Here is an 18,947-nt window from a genome sequence, read left to right as displayed (position 1 = left end):
TCTCCAAAGTGCAACAATATGTCTATTTAAAGACTAAGATGGAATACTATGCTGCATTGACAAACAAAGAACTCATGAAATATTATACAAAATGGGTGACCCTGGAGGACATTATGCTGAGTGAAATATCTCAGTCACAAAAGGACAAATATTGCATAGGGCCACTATTGTAAAACAGGACTGACATCGGGGTTGCGGGAAGACAGAAAAGGAGGGGAGGCATGATGTATATTGCATTGAAACAGATGAGGGAGAGAACTGTTTAAAAGGGACATATGAACAGGTATTATTGTCATGACAGGACTCCAGAGTGAAGGCTGCATAGTGGAGTGGACTGGCAGGAGGGATTGCATAACAATAAAAGAGTTTTTCTTTTCAAGGAGAAGAGTGAATTGGGGGGAGTGGGTGGGCAGGAAGAAAAGTGCAACAATGAATGACTGGAAACCCTAAGTCTCTGTAAACTGTCATTAAAAGTAATAAAATATTTTAAAAAAACACATTGCAAAGCTACGATGCTTAGAACAGTACGACACAGGTGCAAGCAAAAAAAGACATTATCAGTGGGTGCCCTGAAACAGACCCCAGGTCACTGATGAGGGAATACACAGTGCTATACACAGTGCTGAAACCCCATTAGCTATTTAGGGGGAAGTAAGCACCCCTTTTCCAATTATTCATTAGTGTTACACACTAACATCACAAATGTCCACAACAGATTTTTTTTAATTAAAATTAAAATACAAAACAAGGAAAATATTTTATGGAGAGAGAAGAGAGAACAGAAAAACACCAACCAAGCATGTTGGTGTCGGGTTAGTCCTGGCTCCTGACAATCCCACATGTGACAGAGGAAAATCACCCCTTAGGGTCTGTATGGCCCTGAGCTCTACAAAGGCAAACACCAGGCCTTTCTTCCGCAGTACAGCCAAGTGGGTTCAAGCCAGGGGCCTGTAGACTAACAGAAGGTGCATGTGGAAGCTCGGCTCAGAACTGGAGAACATTTTCAGCTTTTCTGGCAAAAGGCCCCGGAGGACCTGACATCACACAGAAAAGCCTCTGATAGCCCATGCTAACCAGATCTACATCAACAAATGCTTCTCACAGGTTAACATTTCAAAATGACTGTGGAACCGAAAAATAAATAGACAAGGAAGAATTAAATAAAAAAGAGAGAGAGAAAACTCAGATGCCAAATACAGATCCACACCTCAGAGGTTCAACTTCCACCAGAACCAAAGAAATGGAAACAAATGACAAAAACACAGTGGCAGCCCCGACCCTCACCAATTATGAAAGTGTCTCGGAGCTGCTGACCACTGCATGTCCCCTCCAACAACAAGGAGAATCAGCCCCTGGCACGACACTTCCCAACAGTCACTGGCCATTAGAAGCAAGGGCCTTTGGCCCAGAAATGTCATTATGGGAGAGCAGATCTAAAGAAAGAAACGCTAGGAAAAGTCCAGGCCCTAAAATACGCATCCTTCTCCCTATTGAAAGTGCGAACAATCTAGACACCGAACAAGAGGGATAATGAGGCAGAGGAAGCCACAGCCATTCTACCCAGCAGTCCCAGTCAGGAAGTCCCTCCAGCAAACTGGAATCATTTACGATGTGTTTCTTCTATTTGCACATTTCTTTCTCAGTAGGTCAGTCATGAGCAATTTCACTTCTCCAATCTCACAAAGCGTGTTTCAATGTTGCTGTTGTGTTTTTTTGTTGTTTGTTGTTGTTGTTGTTATGTGCCGTCGAGTCGTTTACGACTCATAGCGACCCCATGTACAACAGCCCTAAACCCTGCTCTATCCTGCGCCAATCTCATTGCCTCTGACAAACCCATCCCGATTACCCCAGTCACTGAATCAATCCACCTCATAGAGGGTCTTCCCCTCCTGCGCTGTCCCTCCACTCTACCCAGCATGATGTCCCTCTCTAAAGACCTGTCTCTCCTTACAACATGTCCAAAGTATGTCAGATGAAGCCCCAGAATCCTTGCCTCCAAGGAGCAGCCTGGTTTAACCTTCTCTAGGATGAATCTGTTTGTTTTCTTAGCAGTCCATGGTATATTCAATACTCTTCTCCAGCACCACAGCTCAAAGGCGTCAATTCTCCTTCTATCCTCCCTAGTCATTGTCCAACTCTCAAATCCCATCTCACTCAGCTAAGGAGAGGTAGCAAACTATTCCAGTTCCACTGATCTTTCTCCTAGTGCAAACCACATTTCTTTCGGGTGGCATCTCTTATTAAAGTGTTCTTTCCCTTTAGTAATTCAGCTTTATCCTGTGAAGAATGAGGGATTATATTATGCATAAAAGTTTCCATTGATTAAATGATAGCTGATAACCTTTCTGAGATGATTGAATGTTAAATATTTAGCTATGTAATTCAAGACCAAACATTATTTTATTAATGGTTGCTTGTCATATTTGACCTTCTAAAATGACAGAAGATGTTTGTTGTTCAAAATAAATATAAATAATTCATTTTAAAAAAATTAAAACATTTTTAAAAAATCCCATCATTTTGGGTTCCTACTCATCTCCTAAAGAAACAGTCCATGAGTAAAGGAAACATTCAACTAGTGTAGCACACAGGTTGGCAAAGTATTATGACCCACAGGCAGCATCCGAGCCACAACTTGGTTTTGTTAAATAAAGTTTTATTGAAATGCAGTTGGGCCTGTTTGTTTGCACACGTGTCTACTTCCCTGCCACAAGGGCAGAGGTGAGTTCTGCGAGAGGTGAGATGCTTTGAAAAGTCTAGAAAAGTGCAACAATGAATGAATGGAAATCCAAAGTCTCTGTAAATTTTCGTTAAAATTATTAACAACAATAATAATAGTAAAAGAACAATTGAAGGTATGCTTAAGTTCATTATTGTGGGCGCTGGATATTTTAAGTGCTTTCCAATCTATGAGGCTCATCTTTCAACTTTGTATCAAATGATACTTTGTTGTGACACGTGGGTTTTTATTGGTTCATTTTCGTAAAGAAGTTGCCTGACCAAAAAAAAAAAAAAGTCCATTTTCTTTACTCTCTGTTTTCTCCAAGTTAGCCCCAGCACTATGGCGTCACCGAGAAAGATGATTCTGTCATCGATGAAAGACGGACAGGACATATCAACATTCACCAGCACATCTGTAGAGTGCCCCTTGGACACTCTAGGAAATCTGGAACTCAGCCAGGCAGGAGCTGGGAACGCCAGATGTGCACAGTGACACCAGGATCAACGAAGCTGTCTGCACCGAAGGAGTAAGGAATGTCCTGTCCGGGCCCCAGTTACGGTTGTCTCAAAAACATGGCGAGGATGAAGACCCTCCCACCAACAGCTGATTATCAACTGAAATTTGAAAAGTATTTACTTTCTGAGCCAACCACGAGCCGCTCAAATCCACGGGCTGTTGTTGCCACACGAAAGACCAAGCCGTCCTGGGCAAGCGCGGGACGTGGCTCACAAGCCCCACTTACCTTTCTGGCAGTGGCTGTGGGTCCAGCAGCGCTCCACAAACTGCCCGTTGATGACCGTGGCCGGGCAGTTGGTCTTGCCCTTGGCAGTGCCCGGGCAGATGTCCCCACACTCCTCCTTGTCATCCTTGTTGAGCACGATGTAGTTGTCCTCCACCGAGTCCACGATGCGCGACCAGTCGATGGTGGCCAGGTAGCACAGCTCATTGTTCTTCTCGATACGGACGGCGCCCCGGGTGATGTTCATGAGGCTGTGCAGGCCCAGGTCCTTGAGGTGCACCATCTCGAAGACCACGAGCGCGTAGTTGAAGAAGAGGCGCGAGCCCCGGATGACCGTGAGGTTGGGGAACAGGTCGCGGAGGCTCTCCAGCCCGTAGACGCGGAAGAGCAGCAGGTAGTCGGTGATCATGGTGAGCCTGGGGAAGCTGAGGTCGCGGAAGTCTTCGGGCCTCGTCTTGAACATGAGCAGGATCTGCAGGTGGCCTTCGATGACGGAGCAGTTCTCCAGCTCGTGGAGCCGGGTGAGGTTGTTCCGGATGTCCATGCTGGGGCACACTGGAAGGGAGAAGGGACAGGTGAGGGGACGCACCGCACCAGGACTACAGGGATCAGTGACCAGGCCAGCTGTGACCCAGGCCCTGCTCAGAAGGGCCCTGAGCTTAGTTTAAAGCTCTGTCTTGGGTCTTTCCCTGGTGACAGACAGGGTGAACACACTCAGCAGTTAAAGATTAAGGGCTTGAGGCACGTAAGAAAGTCCTGGCAATCCCATTTAAAAAAAAAAACAAAACCAGCCAGTGAGAAGCCTACAAAGCACGGTCTGTTCCACATACAGAACCAGAGGAGAATGCCTGGTGGCTGGCTTAGGGGTCTCTGGTACAAACAGGGGACCCTCCCCCAATCCACACTGAGCAGTTGGAGTGAGGGTGCCACTCCAGAAACTTCTTGAAAGAAACCCAAACTCACTGTCAAGCCTGACTCGTAGCTGCCCCCGAAGGCTTCTGAAGCTGTAAATTGTCACAGAAGCATTCTTCTGGGTCCTTCCCCCAGGAGCTGCTAGGTGGGTTCAAACCATCAACCTTTCGGTTAGCAGCCACTACCAGGTCGCCTTCCTTGGCTAGAAGGATGGTGATGTCTTTTCAGAAGCTCCCACCTGGAGCACGGTTCTCCAACCCACCCCACCTCGTCAGCACCCACTGACTGCAGCTGGGTTCTGGGTGTTTCTCGTCTTAAGGAGCCTTGGTATTCTAATTCTGCACTTGGCCTTGGCTTGCGGCTCTTTCAGAGAGAAGCCCTGAAAGCTTAGCCAGTTATTTCAAAAGGCAGAGAGATCAGCCCTTAGCAGTATCTGCTCAGAACCTCAAAGGCCAATGTGACGCATGGAGACTAGGGAGCTTTGGGGGGGAGACTGAGTGAGAAGCTGATGCAGGGGGGCAAAGGGAGCTCCCCACTCCCACCCCCACAGCCCAGCCACAGGGAAGACATCCAGGAAATCTTCTATGAGGTGAAAGGAGCCCGCGTGGAAACGGGGCAAAGAGAGTTTCAGACTCTGGTTTGTGGTCAAGGCTTAATTACCTGGGAGGTGGCCAGGATCCCCAGCCCGCCTGATTCCCCCTAGGCCCTCATCCTGAAACTGGTCCCTCCCAGGCTCCAACACCCTCCGTGGCTCCCATTGACCCTCCAGGTTCCTCCCCTCCACCTTCCATGCCACTAGGGGGCAGTTCTCCGGTTAAATGGGGCTGAGCTCCCTCTCACATAACACCAGGTGACTCCCTCCTGGAGTATCACTGTGGGTTGGAGTGGATTTGTTTTATTGGTTTGGAGGGGTCTTTTGTCAGGGGCACTGTTGGGATTTATTGAAGGAGTGCCTGGAATCGGTCTCAATCTACCCCGCAGTGCCACAGAAGAAAAGGCTGGCAATCTGAGGGACTGAATAAGTTAAAAGCGATGTATGATAGGGTATTATGGTTATCACAAGAGTACACAATTAAGGTTGCATAGTGGAATGTACTTGGGGTGGTGGGAGGGGTGCAGGGGGATTGTGTACCAGGGAGGGAGTCTTTCTTTTACTTTTGAAAGAGAGGAGCGAACTGGGGGGTGAGGGCTGGGCGGGTAGAGAAGTGCAGCAATGAATGAATGGAAATCCAAATTCTCTGTAAATGTTCATTAAAATTATTTTTTTTTAAATTTAAAAAAAAAAACACCACAGGTAACTAGTGTAACTTTGCTTCTTAAAAAAAAAAAAAGATGGCAGCCCCTAAAACCCTGTGGGGCAGTTCCACCCTGTAACACACGGGGTCGATGGCAGCCAGAACCAGCACCATGGCAAAGGGCCTAGGGCTTGTGCCCCTTAGGGTCTGGTTATTAACACTCCCAAGAATCAATACACACACAGCCCCACCACGGCCCTCAGCTCCAGACCTGGAAAATAAGGTGCAGTTCTCCGCCTTTTTTAATTTACACCAAAACACTAAACCTTCCCTCAGTATCTGAGGCAAACACACTGTTCCAAAGAACAGTAGCAAATCCTCTTAAAAATCCCTCTGAGAACAGCTCGCACAAATTAGGAAGAAAACAGCAAAACAAACAACCGGGGAAAACAAAGCAGCAATGTTCCAGGGTCACATTCCGTTCCAAACAGACTATGCCACACAGGGGGGGGGGGGGGGGGGGCGCAGATACCTCCCATCCGTACACACAGACACCACGTGTACACACACAAACACACAGCGCACCTATATACACATGTGTACATACACACCACACCCGTACACAAAGCGCATCTGTACACGCAGACACCACGTGTACACGCACATACACACACCATACCTATATATACACATGTGCATACACACCACACTCGTACACACACATCGACATCACATGTACATGCACATACACACACCATACATACATACACATGCATACACGACACACCCCTACACACACCTCATCTGTACACACAGACACCACGTGTATATGCACACACACCATATATACATACACACACGTGCATACACACACCCATACACACACTTCATCTGTACACATAGACACGTGTACACCCACATATACACACACTTGTACACACACCTCATCTGTACAGACACGTGTACACGCACATACACGCACCATACATACTCACACATGTGCATACACAACACATCCCTACACACACCCCATCTGTACACACAGACACCACATGTACACCCACATATACACATCACACCTATATACACACATGTGCATACATACCACACTCGTACACACATCCATATAAAGATACCACATGTATATGCACATATACACACCACAACCATACACACACATTATTACACAAAGACACACAAACACACACACCATATATATATATATACACACATGTGTATACACACCACACCTGTATATACATCCCATGTGTACACACAGACACCCATATGTACATGAAATACACACACCACACCTATATACACACATGTGCATGCACACCACACTCACACACATTCCGTCCATACACACATACACACACCTATATACACACATGTGCATACACACCACACCTGTACACACACTTCATCTGTACACACAGACACCCACATGTACGTGCACATACACACACCATACCTATATACACACCACACTCATACACACCCCCTATCCATACAGACACCCACATGTACAGTCACACACACACCTATACACAGATACATGCATACACTCCACACCCATATATACACTCCATCCCTACAGAGATAACACATGTACACACACATACACACACCCCATATACACACGTGTACATACACATCACATCCATGCATACCTCATCCACGTGTACTCACACATGTGCATACACATCACATGCATACACACACATCCTCTGCACACACAGACACCATGCGTACACACACACCACAACACACGTACACGCATGTAGACACCACCCCCAGTGGAAACAAAGCAGTAATGTTCCAGGGTCACATTCCATAACGAACAGACCAGGGAAGGATGCAGATGCACCCCATCTGTACACAAACCCCACATGTACACACATGACACGTACATAGCTCATATACATACCCCTCATACTCATACATATACATATATATACACACCACACATACATGCCCACATATACTCTGGTAAGAAAGTCTTGGAAACCTATAGAGAGTCACCAGGAGTCAGAATCAACAGGGCAGCAGGACCTTTTCCTGAAGATGTTCTCAAATTCAAACTTAGGTCCTGTACTTTACCTGACAGCAGGGTGACAAAGGCAGGTGTGGCCACAGCTCAGGGGTTCCAAGCCTGGGTCTCACTCCATTTCTCCCTCTCCTTCCCCAACCTCTGTTGCTCCTCTCTTCTCTCTCCCTCCCTTCTCTCTTTGTCCATCTCTCTCTCTTCCTTTCTCTCTCTGTCCATCAATCAATCTCTTTTTCTTTCTTTCTGTGGTCTGCCTGCCTCTCTCCTCCTTTCTCAGTCACACACACACACACTCTCTCTCTCTCCCCCTCCCTCTCTCCTCACACATACATATACATGTTCTCTCTTGTACACACAAATTCTCTCTTACACACACGTTCTCTCTCACACATACACATACACACCCACGTTCTCTCACACATATTCTCTTTCACTCACACACACTTCTCTCTCTCTCTCTCTCTCACACACACACACACACACACACACACACACATACACACATTCTCTTTATCTATCTCTATCTTTCTCTCTAACACATGCACACACCCCTTCTGGGGTGCAAAGAACACCAGCTTCCCAAAACTGTGGCAGAACCAAAATCTGCTACAAATACGTGTTCAAAGTGTAATCGAATACTGTTGTTGTTATGTGCTGCAGAGTCACTTGCAACTCATAGCAACCCTATGTACAACAGCCCTATAGCCTGCTCTAACCCTTGCCAATCTTAGTGTCTCTGACACACCTACCCCCGTTACCCCAGTGATGGAATCAATCCACATCATAGAGGGTCTTCCTCTCCTGTGCTGTCCCTCCACCCGCCCAAGAATGACGTCCCTATCCAAGGACTGGTCCCTCCTTGCAAAATGTCCAAAGTACGTCAGACGAAGCCTCAGAATCCTTGCCTCCAAGGAGCAGTCTGGCTTCACACTCTCCAGGACGAATTTGTTTGTTCTCCTAGCAGTCCATGGTATATTCAATACTCTTCTCCAGCTCCGCAGCTCAAAGGCATCAACTCTCCTATCCTCCCTAGTCAATGCCCAGCTGTCTGATGCACAGCAAGTAATTACAAAGACCATGGTCTGTATCAGGTGCACCTTAGTCTTCAGACTGACATTGTTGCTCCTCAGTACCTTGGAGAGGTCTCTGACAGCAGACATTTCCAATGTAATTCATCTTTTAATTTTCTGGCTGCTGCTGGTGTTGATTGTAGACCAAGCAAACTGAAGCTGTCAACAACCTCAATCTCTTCATCATTGATAATGATGGTGCCGATCAGCCCAGTGATGAGAATCCTTGATGCTGAGCTTCCATCCATACTGGAGGCTGCAGTCCTTGACCCTCTGCAGCAAGCGCTTCAGGTCCTCTTCCGTTTCAGCAAGCAGGGTTGTGTTATCTGCATAATGCAGATTGGTGGTGAGTCTACCTCCAATTCTGATGCCACATTTCTCCTCATAGAGCCCCGCCTCCCAGATAATCAGTTCTGCATACAGATTGAAAACATATGGAGATAGGACACATCATCGATGCACACACCCTTCCCAATTTTGAACCATGCAGTGTCTCCTTGCTCTGTTCTGACGACTGCCTCCTGGTCCAAGTATAAGTTTCGCACAAGCACAATCAAATGTTCTGGGATTCCCATTCTTCTCAGAGTCAGCCAGTCTGTTGTGATCCACAGAAATACCTTTGATAGTCAAAGAAACACTGACAGACATTCCTGTGGTACTCTCTGCTTTCAGCCAAGATCTATCTGACATTAGCTATAATATCCCTAGTGCCATGGCCTCTTCTAAACCCAGCCTGGACTTCTGGAAGTTCTCTTCTGATGTGTTATTCCAGTCGTTTTTGGATGATCTTCAGTAGAATCTTATTTGCATGTGAAATCAATGATATTGTTCAATAATTTCCACGCTCTGTAGGATCACCTTTCTTTGGAATGGGAACAAATATAGAAAAAGTGCAAACACAAACAATAATAAGCTACCACTTCAACCCCTAATGCAAAAGCTGTCGCGTGGATTCTGATACATGGTAGGTGACCCCTGTGTCATGGTAGACTGTGCTCTATGGGGGTTTCAGGCGGAGTTTGGAAGGTGACCACCAGGCCTTTCTCTCAAGGCATCTGTGAGCTGACCCAAGCTTCCGGCTTTTCTATGAGTGGTCAAGTATGTACACTGTTTGCACCACCCTAACCCACCCAGGGTGGCTGAAGGCAGATTCCTTCACCTCCTATGAGTGGCTGAAGCTAAAAAGGTGGATAAGAATGAATGAGGCTCTACAAGACTCAGACGCGCCACAAATTAATGTAGAGTAGTATGCTGTGGAAATGGCCTTGCAGTTCCTGAAACAGGAAAAGACCTCACATGCCATGTGCCTCGAGCTGATTCTGACTCACAGCGCCCCCATGTGACAGAGCCAAACTGCCCCCTAGGGTTCCCTACATGGGCATCTTTCTTTTTTTTTTACCCTCTTCCTTTTATTAAACATGATTTGAGAGGAAGTTTACAAACCATATTGGGCTTTGTTTTGTCTTGGTTTTGTTTCTCCAGTCAATCATTCACACATTTTGTCCCGTAACATCAGTTACAATACAGACACTGTCTGGTCATCCATGCATTCTGTATTGCCTTTCCCTTCAACCATCTGAAGACGTGTTTACTGTCCATGCATTAATTTTCTAACTCCCCCATCCCCTTCCTAATAACCATGCTAGGATGGTCCTCTCTGTTTGTAAACCTTTCTCTAGTCTTTTCTAACAATGATCTTATACAGTCTTTGCCCTTTTGTAATTGACTTATTTTACCTAGCAAACAAGACGGAAACAACCCAAGTGCCCACCAGTGAATGACTGGATAGAAACTGGGGTACATTCACAAGGAGGAATAGTATGCAACATTGAAAAATAATGAATTCCCAAAACCTGACAGGATATGGCTGACTCCAGAATTCCTTAGTAGTAATAAGTAGTAGTAATCTTTAGATGGGCAGATTCTAAGGTTTTTATTCCAAATAGTGACGGGCAGGTTCAAACCATGACCTTTCAGCTAGCAGCCATGTGTGTAACCATCACAGACCAGGGCTTCTTTGGGTTATCACATGACTCAGCAATGCCACTCCTAGCTACCTACCCAAGAGAACTGAAGTGTGACAGCCATGCAAAAGGCTGGACAGGAATGCACAGAACAGCCAAAAAGGGAAATGAACCAGTCACCTATCAGCTGAGAAATGAAGATACACCAGGGAGTGGGGTGAGGGGGTATCTACACACAGCAAGGAATGTTGTCCAACAAATGACTCAATATTTTAATAACCAAAGAAATATCAAAAGGAGCAGAGAGCAAAGCCTTGATGCATACTACAGTATCGATGTATCTGAAAACACCATGCTGGCGAGCTTTTGTGGCCTAGTGGTAAGAAGCTGTACTGCAATCCCAGAGGTAATCCACCATATGCTCTGCTGGAGAAGGAGGGACAGTCTCCTCCTGTACCAGTCAGATCCAATTTGATGGTACACACACACACACACACACAAAAGTAATAATAATAAAAATTTAAAAAAATATTTTAAAAAACACCACGCTAAGCAAATGGTTCCAAAATACTGAAGAGCAGGGATGTCAGACTGAAGACTAAGGTGGCCTGATTCAAGGCATGGTCTTTTTAATCACTTGGTATGCATCTGAGAGCTGGACAATGACTAAGGATGATAAAAGAAGAATTGATGCCTTTGAGTTGTGGTGTTGGAGAAGAGTACTGAACATCCCATGGATGGCCAAAAGAACAAACATGTATGTCTTGGAGAAAGGGCAGCCAGAACGTTTCCAAGGATGGCAAAGCTTCGCCTTTCATATTCTGGGCATGTTGTTGTGGTTGTTGTTAAATGCCATCAAGTCGTAGGTAACTCATAGTGACCCTATGAACAAAAGACCTGGACACCTGTATAACTTTCATCCTTTCTCCAAGTTCATAGGGTTTCCAGAGGCAAGCTATTACAGAAGTGGATGTCACTCCTGCTTCCAAGCTCATTACTAGGAGAGGTTATTCCTCGGAGAGGGACATCATGCTTGGAAAGGTGGAAGGTCACAAAAAAAATAAAATATAGGAAGACCCCTAGTGAGATGGACTGGCACAGTAACTGCAGCAAGGGGCTCAAGTGTATCAGAGCTGTTGAGGATGGCCCAGGATAGGGCAGGAGTCAGGGCTGTTGTTCACAGGGTCACTATGAGTTGTACTTGACTCAATAGCACCTAAGAACAACAAATCAAACAGCTGACAGATGGGGAAGAATGTGAGGCTGGAGCAGGACAGGGCAGAGTTCAATCTGTTTGTTGTTCATAAAGTCAGAATAAAAAAAAAGTCCTGAAGTCAGGAGTCATAACCCACTTGGTGGCAAATAACAAGAGAAGCGAGACCCAAAGTTCCACAGTAACACGATTGCGTTCTTAGAGGCTCAGCACAGGCAATTCCATGGAGACGGCTGAGAGAGATAGCTTTACACTTTGGTGTGATAAAAACATTCTAAAACTGGCATTGGTAAAGCTTGCCCACCTCTGCAAGTAAACTAAAAACCACAGACTCGTAACCTCTCTGAGGGTGAATTGTACACCATGTGGGATTACATCTCAATAAGGTTGCTATTTAAAAAACAAACCAAAAAAAAGTAATTGGCTGCAATTAGGGAGATAACAAAGAATTGCTTTTTAAAAAAATCTCCAAAGGATCTCTTAATTCATTGAAGCTGTGTGTCACTGTCTTGGTCTAAGCGATTTACTACTGGGACAGAAGACAGTGCCAGAAACAGATCTAGTGCCTTCTGATGATTTTCAATCCCTCCAGACAGGAATGAAAGAAGGCTTCAAGCCTTAATAAATTCCATGTTGCCAATCCCCACATGGCCAGGCACCCCCTACTCTTTATACTGACATCCTTGCTCTTTGTGGCCTTACACCTTGCAGAGGTCCTTGACAGCAATCCAGTGTGTCTTTTGATTTCTTGACTGCTGCTATCTTGGGTATTGATTGTGGACTCAAGTAAAATGAATAAGAAAGACTGAAGAAGGAGTGATGCTTTTGAACTGTGATATGGGTGAAGAGAATAGAATATGTTGTTCATAGTGTTGCTAGGATTCGTAATTGACTCAAAGGCATAACAAAAGCCACCACAGAGCAAACAAGTCCATCTTGGAGGAAGTGCAACCAGGATCCTCCTAGAGGGTAGGATGGTGAAACTTCACCTCACATACTTTGAGCACGTTGTCAGGAGGACAGCTAATGTTTTCTGAGCACTTGTTATGTAAAGGTGCAAAGATCAGTGCCCGTGGCTGCTAAGAGAAAGGTTAAAGGTTTGTGTCTACCGAGAAGTGCCTCTGAGAAAGGCCTAGCAATCCACCAAAATGGGTAAGGGCGACAACAGTCCTGTCCCAGAGAAAAATAACGTCAAGTTTATATGAATTTTTTTTCTTCATTTTCTTCAAAAAGAAACAAGCGCTGTCTTCACAAACCACAGACACATCTATCCTGAGACCAGAAGAACTAGATGGTACCCGGCTACCAATGAAGAACATTCAGATCAGGAACACAAGACACAGAGCTAGACAGGAAGAGGACAAATGGGAAACAGAAGTTGAAGAAGCCAGGCCCACCGGCCCCACTCAGACTGGAAGAATCTCAGAGACTGTTCCCCGAAGAGATTCTTTCAACTTTGAAATGACAGTATTCCTAAAAAAGTCTTTTAACCAAATAGCTAACTCACTCATTGCTCTCAAGTAAAAGCTCTGTGAAATGTAGTGCAAATTCTGCAGCCTTGGCCTTGAAAACCCTCCTGGTTCTGCCCTGACACATGGGGTCGACAGGCATCAGAATCAAACTGACCGCATCTGGTTTAGGGTTTGGCTTGATGTAATAACACAAAATTGTAAAAAGGAACAGAATAGTTCCTTCTATGTGATGCAGAAAGATTTCAAGGAAGGCGGGCCTAATAAACACCTCATAGGATCAGGGCTGTTGCTTTGAAGGTTTAGGGTCATAGCTTCACGAGTTCATCCAGTCAACCGGACTGTGGTGTTTGGTCCCGCTGAATCAGAACCAACTCTGAATCTGAACCAACCAGTGGGTTTTCAGAAGGTGTGCGTCAACCACACAGGGGGAGACTGCCCATCTTTCTCCTGTGGAGCAGCTGGTGGATTCGAACCACTTGCCTCTGGGTTGGCAGCACAGGGTTGGTTTACACTATGCGTGTGGTTTCATGTCTCGAGCTTGGCCAGCAGCCTTCTTCTCCTGCGTTAAGGAGCTTCCTCCAGCAGGGGCCTCGGTGCAAAGGACACGCTCCTTCCTGGTTCTCACTCTCAGTAATTCTGAGGTCCTTGTTCTCTGCTCATTCCTCTCTCTTTTCAGCTCTGAGACATTTCTCCCTTGGAGGAAGCACGAGAAGGGTGTTCCTCGAGGCAAAGATGGTGAAAGCTGGTCTCACATACTTCAGGAATGCTCTCGGGAGGAGTCAATTCTTGGAAATGGACGCATCATGCCGGGACAATTCTCTCACTGTTGTTGAACTGGAACTGAGTCACAGCTGACCCTCCAGTGGAGTTTTCAGAAGCTGTAAACCGCACAGGAGGAGACTGCCCATTTTTTTCTCCCTCAGAGCAGCCGGTGGACTCCAACTGCCTGCCTTCAGGGTGGTAGCCCAATTCCAAACGAGGCCACCAGTGTGCCTGCTGGGAAAGGGAAAGGGTCAGTAACCCACTGCAGGCTGGAGGCGGTGACCCCAACAACGAGCCTGAGTCCAGGAGAGACGGCGAGGAAGGCACAGGACAAGACAGGGCTGCAATCTGCTGTTCACAGGGTCGTCAGGAGTCATGGTTTGATGGGAAGGTCTTAACAATGACAAGAAGACAACAGGTGATGGGGGCCACACTGCAGGGAGATGGCGCTTTTTTTTTCTTAGTTAACTAGTCCTGTGTACTAGAGGTAGCACAGATTTAGTCTCTTAAGGTTCACAAGGCTAGAAATCTAAATTCACAGGGACAGCTCAGGGGAATGGCCCTCTGTCCGCGTGTTGGTTGTGGAGGAAAAGTCCTTGTTTCCTTCAGCATCTGGGAGCCGGAGGAGCTGAGAGACTTCCATGTGTCCAATGTTAAGGAGCTTCCTAGTGCAGGAACCGGACGCCAGAAAAATGAACTCCATACCTGATGATCTGTTCTTAATGATACTGAGGTCCTTATCTCTCTGCTTGTGTTTGTTTGTTTGTTTGTTTGTTTTTGAAAGTAAACCAAAAAGTTCTTTCATTGTTTTACAATCCCCCTGCCCCAAGGTCCACTCCACTATGCAGTCTTCGCTCTGGACTCCTGTCATCACAAAAATACCTAATCACATATCCCTTTTAAACAGTTTTCTCCCTCAATCTGTTTCAATGCAGTGGAAATGGTGCTTTTATCAGATCGGCGCTATGACGGGATTAAGGGCATTCCACCTCACCCCTCTGCCTCTCACAAATGACTGCTCATGGCTCAGATCCCAACCTGGGGAATGATCACATCTCTACCTCCCCAACATCAGCTCAACCCGGCTCATACCATGTAATGCTGGAACTGACTCACAGCTGCCCGTCCAGCGGGTTCGTGGAGGTTGTGCACTGCATGGAAGGAGACTGCCCAGCCTTCTCCCTCAGAGCAGCTGAGGGATTTGAACTGCCTGAGTTTGGGTTGGCAGTGCAACTTGGTACTTACTAGGCCACCAAAGCTCCCTCACTAACATCATGTCACTGATGTTGTTAGGGGCTGTCGATTGAGTGTGACTCAGCAACCATGTGAGGTATAGATCTGAACCCCATTTTACTCTGTACCAGCCTCATCGTTTCTGACTTCTGAGCCCACTGCTACCGTCACTGTGTCAATCCATTTCATTCAAGGTCTTCCTTTATTTCACCGACTCGCCACCTTTCCAAGCATGATGTCCCTCTCTAAGGAACAGCCTCTCCTAAGATGCAGAAGGATGTGAGGTGAAGCTGTGTCATCCTGGCCTCCAAGAAGCACTCTGGCTGAACCTTCTCCAAGACACACGTGTGTCCGAGCTGTCTGACGTTGGCAAACTAACATCACAGAGGCTGGGTTTTACAACACACAGGAAAATTACAGCAGATTGAGAATCTCAGTCTAGTCAAGGTCACGCATAGAGAGGATATGTTTCAAGAGTCACCAAGACGGAGAATCACATACACACACAGCACAAAGCCACTCTGGTTGTCCCTAAAGAAAGGAAGCAGGTGACTGAGGACCAGAAGAGCCTCCCCAGGTCCCTACCTCAACCTTCGTCCCTACAGCTTTTTATTTGGTGGCTCTACCTACTGCAGAATCAAAAACTCCATCCACACAATGTCAGGGTCCTCACTCACAGAGAGAAATGAGGTCCTGGCCTACAGAATGACACGAGCGAGCCTCGAACATGTGAGGCTTTGTGCCCAAGTCACCAAGTCCCACTTCTATGAAATATCAAGGAAAGGTGCCACCACAAGTGCAGAGAGACCACAGGCTATTCCTGGCTGCGGTGGGAGAGGAACGCACGCTCAGGGGGCACTGAAGTGCTGCTGAGAACATGGGGAAAACATGGGGACAGAAGGTGAGAAGCGTAAGCGATGTCACTGAATTGTCCTTGTGGAAATGCTTTGAGATGGCAAATCTTTCACTTGATACATAATGACACATCATTTTTTTTAAAAGTAGCACTGACTTTTTAAAAGAATTCTCTCTACTGGTGGCTCAGTGGTGAAGCGCTCAACAGCTAATTGGCAAGTCACCAGTTTGAACCCACGAGCTGCTCCTTCGGGAAACGAAGAGGCAGTCTGCTTCTGTGAAGATGTAACATCTTGGAAACTCTGTGGAGTGGTGTTTTCCGGTCCTATCATGTCTCCTTGTGTGGGATCTGAGGCACTGGAGAGAGTTTATGGGATCTGCACAGGGTGGAAAATGACCACAGCAGCTCCAAGGCTTAGAGAGGAAGCTTAGGAGACAGTGAATTGATGTTCATGAGGGAAGGAGGTTGAGAACAGATGGACAAACCTAAACAATGTAGCCAGTGTGACAACCTAAACAATGTAGCCAGGGTGATAAACTAAACAATGTAGCCAGGGTGGCTGAGGTGTTTCCTGTTAGATGCTGTTGAGCTGACTAGGACCCATAGTGACACCATGACCAACAGCCCTGAGCCTTGTCCTGTCCTGTGCCGTCCTCACCAGCTCCGACACACTCGAGTCCCTTGCTGCAGTCACGATGTCAAACCATCTGGTTCATCCATTTGGTTGAAGTGTACATGCAGAAACAGTTGAGTCTGTGTTCTATTTCTCTGTGTATATTCTCAACAAAAATAAAATAGATCATTGAATTCTTTAAAGCATTTAGCAAAATGTCGATTCAATATAAAAAAAAAGTTAACATCTCTCTCAAACTCACTGCCATCACCTCAGAACCAACCCATAGCTGACTCTTCCAATGGGTTTTCAGAGGCAGTAAATCACATGGGAAGAGACTGCCCATTCATCTTTCTCCAGAGGGGCAGCTGGTGGATTTGAACTGCCTGCCTCTGGGTTGGTAGTGCAACTCCTTACCCACTAAGCTGCCAGAGTTAACATACACATGTATGTGGTGTTGTTATTATTGCGTGCGGCTGAACGGGAACTGACTCATAGCTGATCCAGCAGGTTATCAGAGGCAGTCAATCGCACTGAAGGAGACTGTCCATCCTTCTCCCACGGAGCAGCTGGTGGATTTGAACAGCATGCCTTTGGGATTGCAGCACAGTTTCTTACCACTAGGCCACCAGAGTCCCAATATATGTTGCTTTTATGTGCCATTTAGTTGAGTACAACTCATAGGGGCCCTATGAACAGCATGTGTGTATGTGTATTTATATATATATGTGTGTGTGTATATACATATGTACACACACATATATATACATGTATATACATACATATATCCCACAGTCAGTCATCAAGTTAATTCCAACTCATAGTGACTCGACAGGACAGGACAGAACCGCCCCATGGGGTTTCTGAGACCATGAATCTTTACAGAGACCCTGCCTCAGCTTTCTCCCATGGAGCAGCTGGTGGGTTCAAACCATGATCCTTTCAATCAGCAGACAAGAGCTTCACCACTGGACCACTCACATGAAGTGTCTGGAACAGGCAAATGCAGAGAGCAAGGTCTCTTTGTGTTTACCACGGGGCTAAGGGTAAAAGGACAGGGAGTCAGAGCCGCGTTAACTCAGCTCAAGGGGCTGAGTTGCTGTTTGGGATGATGGCAACACTGAGGAACTCTCAATGCTGTGGAGTTCTGACACTGTAAACTGCACAGGAGGTGAGACCCCTCACATTTCTACCCTGGAGCAGCGGGTGGCGTCAACCAGCAGGGGGCGCAGCCTTGGAGTTAGCAGTTGAACACCCTGCGGACCCCACCACCAGAGTTAGTGTGAGGACCGCGTGATACGGTGAATGCAGCTCTTGTCATCGAAACTGTAGGCCTCAGAATGGTGACAATGGCAAAATGTTGGTTCTATGTCCTTTTACTGCAACAACAACAACAATAATAATAACAACAACAACAACAAGAACTCCGAATGGAGAACATAGTGTCAACTATCGTCCAAAGCCCAAGATGGCTGAAATGGTGTTTGTACCATGCAGATCTTCTGAACTTTCTAGAAATTACCTGAAACATCATCTGTCTTGCAGAATGCACCAAAGGGATCTCTATCATGGGCTCCAAGGACCAAAAGAGAAGAAGTAGAAGGGCCCAGGGGAGGATGTGGTAGAGGGCATCCCTCTGGGGCTCTCCCTTTCAATGGAGGGAACGTGGGTGTCTAGCCTGCCATGTTCACAAGGCAGAAGAGACAGCAGAATGGGAGGATTCTCAAGGAGATGGACTGACATGGTGATTGGAACAATGCGCTTGAACACAGTGGGCAAGGTGAGGACAGGCCAGGACTGGCCAAGGTTGTCCGTCGGGCCACTATAGTCATAACTGACACAATGACACCTAACAATAACGACGACGATGGGTGCACCCAGAGAGATGAGCTCCAGAAGCAGAACTCTGAAGAGTAACCACAGGAAAACCCCCAGGGGAAAGACAGAGCAGGAGGCAGGGCCAGGCAAATGCTCAGAGAAGAGAGTCCACAGGAAAGAGGCCCTATGAGCTATATCCACTGGTGCCACGAGAGAAATGCTGCAAGTGGAGACCTTTAACAAATTAATGTTCTCAAAGTTGAGGACGCTGGAAGTCTGAACTCAGGG

General features: G+C 46.5%; 1 protein-coding gene across 1 annotated transcript in view; it reads right to left on the bottom strand.

Annotated features, from left to right (window-relative positions):
* INSR (insulin receptor) overlaps positions 1-18,947 on the bottom strand; it is a 219,832-nt gene that overhangs the window by 187,420 nt on the left and 13,465 nt on the right. Inside the window, exon 5 of the mRNA XM_006902677.1 lies at positions 3,465-4,016. Coding sequence (XP_006902739.1) covers positions 3,465-4,016 — 552 coding nt within the window. The remainder of the gene's footprint in view (positions 1-3,464; positions 4,017-18,947) is intronic.

Source organism: Elephantulus edwardii, unplaced genomic scaffold (genome assembly GCF_000299155.1).
Source record: "Elephantulus edwardii isolate Elephantulus edwardi_28Jun2011 unplaced genomic scaffold, EleEdw1.0 scaffold00438, whole genome shotgun sequence".
NCBI classification, from domain to species: domain Eukaryota; kingdom Metazoa; phylum Chordata; class Mammalia; order Macroscelidea; family Macroscelididae; genus Elephantulus; species Elephantulus edwardii.
This window is presented reverse-complemented; position numbering and strand designations above follow the sequence as displayed.